General features: G+C 33.8%; 1 protein-coding gene across 1 annotated transcript; it reads right to left on the minus strand.

Moving 5' to 3' along the window:
* Nucleotides 1–1609: 1609 nt before the first annotated feature.
* On the minus strand, nt 1610–2350 carry LOC101249797 (uncharacterized). The gene has a single exon (XM_019212615.2). The coding sequence runs from the start codon at nt 2330–2332 to the stop codon at nt 1610–1612; it is 723 nt and encodes a 240-aa protein (XP_019068160.2). The 5' UTR covers nt 2333–2350.
* Nucleotides 2351–10433: the final 8083 nt, after the last annotated feature.

Here is a 10433-nt window from a genome sequence, read left to right on the forward strand (position 1 = left end):
TTAAAATAAGTTACTTTGATAATTATCAAACATAACAATTAGTCAAAAATTGACTGTTAAGCCAATTTGACCAGCTTTTAAGCCCATCCAAATAGGCTTTGAGTCTATCAAGTTGAATTAACCCATGAATTTTTGTAATTAAAATTAAATCATTCTACATATGCAAATAGATTTGTGTATTTCATGAATTCTTGGTCAATAAACCTGTCAACATCGATACAAAAGAAGAAATAAACAAATTATTATTTAACAATGATCAAAATTACAATAATTACTTGTGATATAAACTTCATCATTGTATAGTTCGTTGCGTCAATAAGATATGACAATCAAATAATGCATGACTTGAAATATAGCAAAAATAGTTATATTACACATATTTTAAAAGACTCACTAGTCTTTTTCACAATCTGCCACGAAATGCTGACAAAAATAACGGATGTCACTAGATTGAATTACCACCATATTCATTTTTCTTCTCTATCACTATTACAAATATTATGAAAATTACCTTTTCACAAACACAAATTAAAATGTTACACATTGGCCACTAACATTACCAATGAATCCCCATATCATACTTCTTTTTTACCAGAATTAGAAAATATTATGAAATAAAAAAAAAGGTTCAATTTATTTTATTAAAAAATTTAATTTTCTTTATCACCCCAACCAGCCCACAACCCCTGTAATCCCACTCACTCCTCTTTTACTAATCCTTAATGGCGCTTCCACTATCTTTAAAAAATGTAGAAAAAAATAATTATAATTTTTTAAAAGTAACTTTTTACCACTCACTCCTCTTTTCAGTCCCTTGGGAATTTCTATTATCTATTTAACTATCCACTTTAAAATGAGTAATATGAGTTGGACATTTTATTTATTTAAAATGAATAAGTTTGAATAGTTATCCATTCTTAAGTAGGTTGTATCAATTGTTTGATTTAATTACGATACTTTCCCACTATTTAAATCAAGATATTTCTCATGCTAGCGGATATTTAGTTGATTTAAATGATTGAGGGTCCGATTGGGCCGCTCTAGTATCTAAAGTATTTTTTGTAACTAACTTGTACGATTTATTATAGCACCCCAACTTGGATGATTTCACTGCGTAAGTTTCATATAATAAATCTAGTGAATTTTTCTAGATAAACTTACCTCTTCTAATACAAATAAATCTATTTATTAGTTTGTCCAAATAATCAAAGGATCTTACTCATGTAGTGTGAAATTCACATAATTTTAGAAGTATTAAAAAAAATAAAAAAGAGTGAGTACAAGGTATAAGGTGCAAACATAACAATTTTTTAACCTATTTGAACAAAAATATTGTGAATCTAAAATCTAATATTCTTGTTGTCTCAATGTCATACATTATGGTTATTTCAGTTTGTAAGATAGAAATAATTAAATCTTTGTTGCATTGCATGACAACAATTAGTGCAACAAAATCTGTTAAAAGAATGACAAAAGTCCCACATCGGTGATTAATGAGATGGGTGAACTCTTTATAAGGCTTGGACAATCCTTCTCCCTTTGAGCTAGCTTTTGGGGTGTGAGTTAGGCCTAAGACCTAATTTCACATGGTATCAGAGCAGGGCCCGTCTCACCCGATGTTGGGGTCCCCAAAATTAAAAATTGCCCACGCACTAGATGCTAAGCACTGGGCGTGAGGTGGAGTGTTAAAAGAATGACAGATGGGTGGAATCTTTATAAGGCTTGGACAATCCTCCTCCCTTTGAGCTATATTAATCAGAACGACACCCTTTCTCATGACAGATATAAAATCGTTGTTCACGATGCCAATAGTTTCATTGTTCATAGCTAAGCAACATACAACAATATCAGCTTTGCTTGCAAACTTCAAGATATCAGCATGGTTTCCCCTCTCGTCAACTAGGTCAGCGTAGCCACCATTCTCAACAGACGGTGCCTCGGATTTGCTCGAGTCCTGTGCAGGCCGGCCCCAACTTCGTTTTGTAGCAAGTATTTTCACGTCAAATGGGCGTAGACGCTTTGCTAAATGTATCCCGATATTTCCAAACCCCAGGATAAATACCGTTTTCCCATGCAGGTTGACACCAGTTGGCTCCCCTAGCTTTTTCTGCTCCACGGAAATTTTCATTTGATGTTGCTTACGCAGGAGGCCCAAGATGAGATATATGGCCATTTCAGCATATGAAGCAGCATTTCCAGTTGCACCACCCGAAATTTTGGCGACCTTAATGCAATGATTTGTGGCAGCAGTAATGTCAACACCTTCTAACCCAACTCCAAATTGCATTATGAGCTTCATCCTCTTTGCACGGGAGTGAACATCAGAGTTCATACGGAAGCTTTTAACCACACAAATTGTTAGAAAATAGCATATACAGCGGAAGCATTCCAGAATCATACATCTTGCATGAATATAAATAACAATCACAAATAGTTATCACATACAAAGTATGCTGAAAATTAACTCAAGATTATCTCTTGAAGCGTGTGCAGATATCTTGAAGTAAATCTAACTCCAGTTCTATAGTCTTCTACAGTGATCCCAATCAACAATTGAACTCTCTCAATACTTGGGTGGGCAAGTATTGTATAGAATACTCTGTTTTGAATCTAGGTTAGAAAAATCCTTATTTATAGAGATGTCTTCCTAGTCCAAAGAGGAGAAGAAAAGCCAATTCTTTTTCTTCAAGAAGAACTTCAAACACACGTTTTCCTTCAAAGAAAAAGAACGCTACTTTTCCATCTTCTACTAGAATAGGATTCTGAGTTCTAGTTAAATTGAGCACTGGAGGGACCACAACATTTATTTCTGAGGCTTCCTATTATGGAAATAATTCTAAATAATTAATTTGAATTATTCTTACCATAATAAATTACAAATCATTCCACTAAAAATTCGTAATTGAACTCCTCTATTATTTCGAAATTCACCACTAAACACTTATTTGATTCCCCATGTTAAGATTACCGATACTAATCAATAAATTAAATTACTGACGAATTTAATTCAATGATTAACTTCTTTTAGAGCAATACTTAAATTATTTCATGTGCCAGATTCATAAATCTACCGGCCGAGTTTACACATGAAAACTTACAAGCTTCTCATAAAAGGTGTATCATCAATCTCTATACTGAGACATGAATTCCATCAACTAACTAATTATTTCACCAATATATATTATTATCATCCAATCTTCCAGGCATATTGACCCATCTCAGAATCTTACCTTTTAATAAACCAAAATGATAATTAATATATACAGAGCATAATCGTTATATCAAGATTAAGAATATAAGTACATTTAATAGTTTAGAGAATATGTTTGAGAATATGTTTTTATCAGTCAGTCTAAAACAACTATCTCTGCTTGGTCGCGTTCAATACATACCAAATGCACTAGCACGAGAAGTTAGAACTATGCCATTCTCATAATCAAGATAAATTACATTTAATCTCGTGCTACAATCTTTCTGATGATTTTGTCCAAATTTCCATCTATGAATGTGAACTATAAATTTTAACTTATAAGAACTAATGATTTAATCTTCTGTGTATAAGCTTAAACTCTATACACCAGATCATCTACTATATAAGTTAAGGACACATATATGATAGTTGATCTATTTAATGTAACACTTTATTGAATTGAATAAATGAATAAACAATTGTTCAACATTAATACTATATCAAAACGCATGGTTAATAGTATATCCTAACAATCTCCCACTTAGACTTATAACCATGCACCTACAACTCTAACACCCATTCCTTCAACATGTCTATCAAAAGACTTTTGCGGTAAAGCTTTTGTGAAAGGGTCTGCAAGGTTGTTCTCTGATGCAATCTTCGCCACCATCACATCCCCTCTCTGTACTATTGCTCGAATCAAATGGTATTTTCGCTCAATGTGTTTTGCCTTCTTATGACTTCGTGGTTCCTTTGAATTTGAAACCGCTCCACTATTATCACAAAACATTGTAAGTGGCATTTCTATTGCAGGAACGACCGCCAAGTCTTTCAGAAAGTTTCTGAGCCACACTGCCTCCTTAGCTGCTACATATTCGGCTTCCATGGTAGAATCAGCAACACAGGTTTGCTTGATGCTTCTCCAAACAATGGCTCCACCTCCCAAAGTAAACACATTTCCTGAGGTCGACTTTCTAGAGTCCATATCAGACTGGAAATCTGAGTCTATGTACCCTATGGGCACCAACTCATCCGAATGATAGACTAGCATGTAATCCCTAGTCCTTTTCAGGTACTTGATTATATGCTTAACTGCTGTCCAATGTTCTCGTCCAGGATTAGACTGATATCTGCTAACCATGCCTACGACAAAACAAATGTCAGGTCTAGTGCATAACATGACATACATGAGACTTCCTACCACTGATGCATAAGGAACTGTCTTCATGCTTTCTGTTTCCTCATCCGTCTTAGGACATTGATCCTTAGATAAAGAAATTCCATGTCTAAAAGGAAGAAAACCTTTCTTGGAATCGTGCATGCTAAACCTGGTAAGAATTGTATCAATATAAATAGCTTGAGATAAACCTAACATCCTTTTCTTGCGATCACGTAGAACCTTGATCCCAAGGATGTGAGCAGCTTCTCCCAAATCCTTCATATCAAAGTTTGTGGACAACCATTTCTTAACTGAAGTCATCAAGCCCACATTATTTCCTATGAGCAAGATATCATCTACATATAATAACAGAAACACCACTTTATCCCCATTCCACTTTTTGTACACACAAGACTCATCAAGACATTGCTCAAAACCAAAAGACTTGACTGCAGTGTCGAAGCAAGTGTTCCATGCCCTAGAAGCTTGCTTTAATCCATAAATAGATCTTTTAAGCTTGCACAACATGTGTTCTTTTCCTTTTTCTATGAAACCATCTGGTTGTCGCATAAATATGCTTTCATCAAGACTTCCATTAAGGAAAGCTGTCTTGACATCCATTTGCCAAATCTCATAATCATAATGAGCAGCAATGGATAAGAGAATTCTAATAGACTTAAGCATGACTACTGGCGAAAAAGTTTCCTCATAGTCGATCCCTTCTTTTTGAGTAAACCCTTTTGCAACAAGTCTAGCTTTGTAAGTTTGCACTTGTCCATCTACTCCTCTCTTTTTCTTATATATCCACTTGCATCCAATAGGTTTGACTCCATCTACAGGTGGTTCTACAAGATCCCAGACTTTGTTAGAGTACAAAGACTCCATTTCTGATTTCATAGCAACAATCCATTTTTCTGCATCTTTATCTTGTAGTGCTTCGTCGTAATTCACAGGTTCGGTATTCGACTCTTCAGGCATTCTGTCTAAAGACTCTCCCAAGAGTGCATACCGAAGTGGTTTTCTTATCACTCTCCCACTACGATGAGACACTACAGTTGTAGGGGCAGGTTCAGAGAGATTTGCATTATTATGATCTTGTGGTGGAACCACATCATTTTTAGGATCTTGAGTTTCCATCTTATCTTCAGTATCTTGCGATGCAGAGATATCAACAACTTCTTCCTCTAATGCAATCTACTCACTATTACTCCCACTACCTTGATGCAATGAATTTTCAAGATCTTGTACTTGCAGAATTTTATGTTTGTTAACATCTCTCCCACTATTATAATGCAATGGTATGTTAACTCTAACATGTGGGGTTTGAATTTGGTTTTCATTATTTTCAGTAGATTGATTTGTTTTCTCTTTGCTCAATTCCTGTAAAACTAGTTTACTTCTAGGAATATGGTTTGTTAAAAAATCCGTTTCTAGAAACTTGGCATTGGTAGACACAATGACCTTCTTTTCTTTAGGATTATAAAACATACCACCTTTCGTTCCTTTAGGGTATCCAATAAAAACACATACTTCTATTTTAGGCTCCAATTTTTCTGCCTTCCCTTTTAATACATGTGCTGGACATCCTCAAACCCGAATATGTCTCAAACTAGGTTTGTGCCCAGTCCACAGTTCAATGGGTGTCAAAGGAACAGATTTAGAAGGAACTAAGTTCAGAATGTAATTTGCAGTTTCTATGGCATATCCCCAAAACAAATGCGGCAAATCAGAGTAACTCATCATTGATCTAACCATTTCTAAAAGAGTTCTACTTCTTCTTTCTGCTACACCATTTTGTTGTGGCGTTCTAGGTGCAGACATTTGAGATGTAATTCCTTGTTCTGATAAGTAACTAATAAAATCATTAGAGAGGTATTCGCCACCACGATCAGATCGCAATGACTTGATATATATTCCATGTCGTTTCTCTGTTTCAGCCTTAAACTCTTTGAATTTCTCAAATCATTCAGACTTACGGCGCAACAAATATATATATCCATATTTTGAGTAGTCATCAATGAAGGTCACAAAGTACTCATACCCACCTCTTGCTTGAATGTTCATTGGGCCACACAAATCAGAATGAATTAACTCTAGTTTATCATTGACTCTATTTCCTTTTGAGGGAAAAGGTCTCTTAGTCATTTTTCCTTCTAAACAAGATTCACATGTTGGTAGTGCCTCCACTTTTAATGAACCTAAAGGTCCATCTCGAACCAACATTGAAATCCTATCTAGATTTATATGACATAGACGCAAGGGCCATAGATAAGTCTCATTAAAATCAGAAGAACATTTTCTTTTACTTGAAAGGTTAACATTATTCAATTCTACGATTTGTTGCAGTTCTGGAGAGACATTAATAATAAAAAGACCATCAATCAATGTACCAGCAGAGACAAGATGTTTTTTATAACTTATAACACAACCGTTATCAGAAAAACTAACATTATAACCATCTCTCAAAACTTTAGAAACTGAAATCAAATTTCTTCTAACAGCAGGTGCATATAGAATGTCTTTTAAAATTAAAACTCTACCACTATCAAACGAAAAAGTAATATTTCCTAATGCTAAAACTGGAGCTGCAGAGCCATCTTCTTGAAAAACGCTGACTTCACCTCTAATCAGCTTGCACGTTTCTTGAAACCCCTGCATAGTAGTGCAGATATGATCAGTGGCTCCTGAATCTACACACCATGAAGTGGTAGAAACAGCCGCTAAAAATGTTTCAACGACAAGTGAAATTGAGTTACCTGGTTTGTTTTTCTTCTTGGCTAAGAAATCTGGACAATGTGCCTTCCAATGACCTGATATCTTGCAATGAAAACACTTACCCTTAGACTTTTTCACTCCCCCAGTTGGAGGTGCAGTTGCCTTAGCTTTGTGAGCCTTTTTCTTCTTCTGTCCACCTTGCGGTTTAGAAGTAGAACCTTTCTCAACATTAAGTGCCATTGATAGTGCATGTTTTTTGACAAGGGTCTCTACCGCCTGTAGCTCATTCAACAATTGTGCCAAAGATAGACTCATCTTATCCATATTATAATTTAGGAAAAATTGTTGAAAACTATCAGGCAGAGACTGCAATATCATCTCAACTTGGGAGTCATTGTCAATTTCAGCCCCCAAAACCTCTAGTTCATTCAGAAGACCTATCATCTTCAGAACATGGTCTCTTACAGGAGTGCCTTCAACCATCTTAGTGTTCATGAGAGTTCTCATGGCAGTCTGCTTAGCTGATCGACCCTGGTCTCCAAACATTTGTTTGAGATTCTCCAGAATTTCAAAAGCAGACAACATAGCTTGATGTTGATGTTGCAAAACATTTGACATTGAAGCCATAATGTAACATCGCGCCATCTCATCAGCTTTGCGCCATTTCTGATAAGCTAACTTATCCTCATCACTCGACTGATCATTTGGTTTCAATGGACATTCCTCATGAAGCACAAACTTACATTCTTCAGCAGTTAACACAATGTCAAGATTTCTCCTCCAGTCAACATAGTTAGAACCCTCTAGTTTGTTTTGACCCAAAATAGTACTAATGGGATTAAAAGGAGACATGTTGAATCTGAGATTGAAGAAATAGTTACAATAGATCAATAACATAGTCATATAACATTGAATATTTACATTCAAACTCATGATATACATATACATTCATGCATTTAAATAGCAAATCGTTGGGATTGGAGAACTATTCATACAGTATACATATATAATGACCGATTATTCACTCCATAAACTTATACAGACCTAACTCAGTTGGAGAGTCTACTGTTACTTTAATTCAAGTGAAAATCCTCTAGTTGCATTGATCCAATCATATATTACTCAGTTTAGGAGAGTTAATACAAATTATCAAACTAGCGATTAAATATGTAATGACTTGTATTAAATTCATCCGATGGGGAGGAAGGTCTAAGCCAACACATAAACTTAATACTTCATTACTATTTAATCTTGGTAATTTTTTTATTTTTTATTTTTAAAAAAATTACTCATCACTATTTTATTTTCTTGGTAAATTTTATGCCAACAAATTTCTAGAAAGAAACTATGCAAACAACAAAAATTTCAGCTTATCATATTTTCAAAACTGTTACAGTAAATCCTTTTTTTTTTAAGTTACTGTTGCAAATTTTTTTTTTCTTTCAAAAGTGGTTTAAACTCTTCCAAGAAACATGGATCATTAATTACATATGAGCCAAAGTAATTTTATAAAAAAATCACAAGTGGTCAAACTTTTTACGAAGAAAAAGATTACACCCAAACACATGTGATTTTTATACAATTCATGGGTTAGAAAAAAAATCAGCAATTCAATTTTAAATTCTTTATTTTTTTTCTTACTATACCAGAAAACAACCAGCCGCCATAAGCCGCCATAATACGAGAAAAAATTTGCACAAAAGTGCCGCCACAATTTAAAAAATAATGACAGGTACAACTATCAAATTTCTTTTAAAATTATCCATCCAAGGAACACCGTGCATCACCATATGAGAATATTATCAAAACTTACATATCAATTTTCATAAGTAACTATTACCGTATGCATTTAACAAAAACAAATCAAATCAAGTTTTTTATCCGTTCTGTCCTTTTCGAGATAAAACAAAATTCACAATCACGAATCATACATATAATTTCACATATGCATATTTTAGGTTATGTATAAAGATGCAAGTATGACTCTTGATGCCAATTGTTAGAAAATAACATACACAGCGGAAGCATTCCAGAATCATACATCTTGCATGAATATAAATAACAATCACAAATAGTTATCACATACAAAGTATGCTGAAAATTAACTCAGGATTACCTCTTGAAGCGTGTGCACATATCTTGAAGTAAATCCAACTCCAGTTCTATAGTCTTCTACAGTGATCCCAATTAACAATTGAACTCTCTCAATACTTGGGCGGGCAAGTATTGTATAGAATACTCTTTTTTGAATCTAGGCTAGAAAAATCCCTATTTATAGAGATGTCTTCCTAGTCCAAAGAGGAGAAGAAAAACCAATTCTTTTTCTTCAAGAAGAACTTCAAACACACGTTTTCTTTCAAAGAAAAAGAACACTACTTTTCCATCTTCTACTAGAATAGGATTCTGAGTTCTAGTTAAATTGAGCACTGGAGGGACCACAACATTTATTTCTGAGGCTTCCTATTATGGAAATAATTCTAAATAATTAATTTGAATTATTCTTACCATAATAAATTACAAATCATTCCACTAAAAATTCGTAATTGAACTCCTCTATTATTTCGAAATTCACCACTAAACACTTATTTGATTCCCCATGTTAAGATTACCGATACTAATCAATAAATTAAATTACTGACGAATTTAATTCAATGATTAACTTCTTTTAGAGCAATACTTAAATTATTTCATGTGCCAGATTCATAAATCTACCGGCCGAGTTTACACATGAAAACTTACAAGCTTCTCATAAAAGGTGTATCATCAATCTCTATACTGAGACATGAATTCCATCAACTAACTAATTATTTCACCAATATATATTATTATCATCCAATCTACCAGGCATATTGACCCATCTCAGAATCTTACCTTTTAATAAACCAAAATGATAATTAATATATACAGAGCATAATCGTTATATCAAGATTAAGAATATAAGTACATTTAATAGTTTAGAGAATATGTTTGAGAATATGTTTTTATCAGTCAGTCTAAAACAACTATCTCTGCTTGGTCGCGTTCAATACATACCAAATGCACTAGCACGAGAAGTTAGAACTATGCCATTCTCATAATCAAGATAAATTACATTTAATCTCGTGCTACAATCTTTCTGATGATTTTGTCCAAATTTCCATCTATGAATGTGAACTATAAATTTTAAGTTATAAGAACTGATGATTTAATCTTCTGTGTATAAGCTTAAACTCTATACACCAAATCATCTACTATATAAGTTAAGGACACATATATAATAGTTGATCTATTTAATGTAACACTTTATTGAATTGAATAAATGAATAAAAAATTGTTCAATATTAATACTATATCAAAACGCATGGTTAATAGTATATCGTAACAACAAAT

This window comes from Solanum lycopersicum, chromosome 3 (genome assembly GCF_036512215.1).
Source record: "Solanum lycopersicum chromosome 3, SLM_r2.1".
NCBI lineage: Eukaryota > Viridiplantae > Streptophyta > Magnoliopsida > Solanales > Solanaceae > Solanum > Solanum lycopersicum.

What these genes read in the sequence shown, in the direction of transcription:
- LOC101249797 (XM_019212615.2), bottom strand. Translation starts at nt 2,332, where the DNA reads ATGAACTCTGATGTTCACTCCCGTGCAAAGAGGATGAAGCTCATAATG.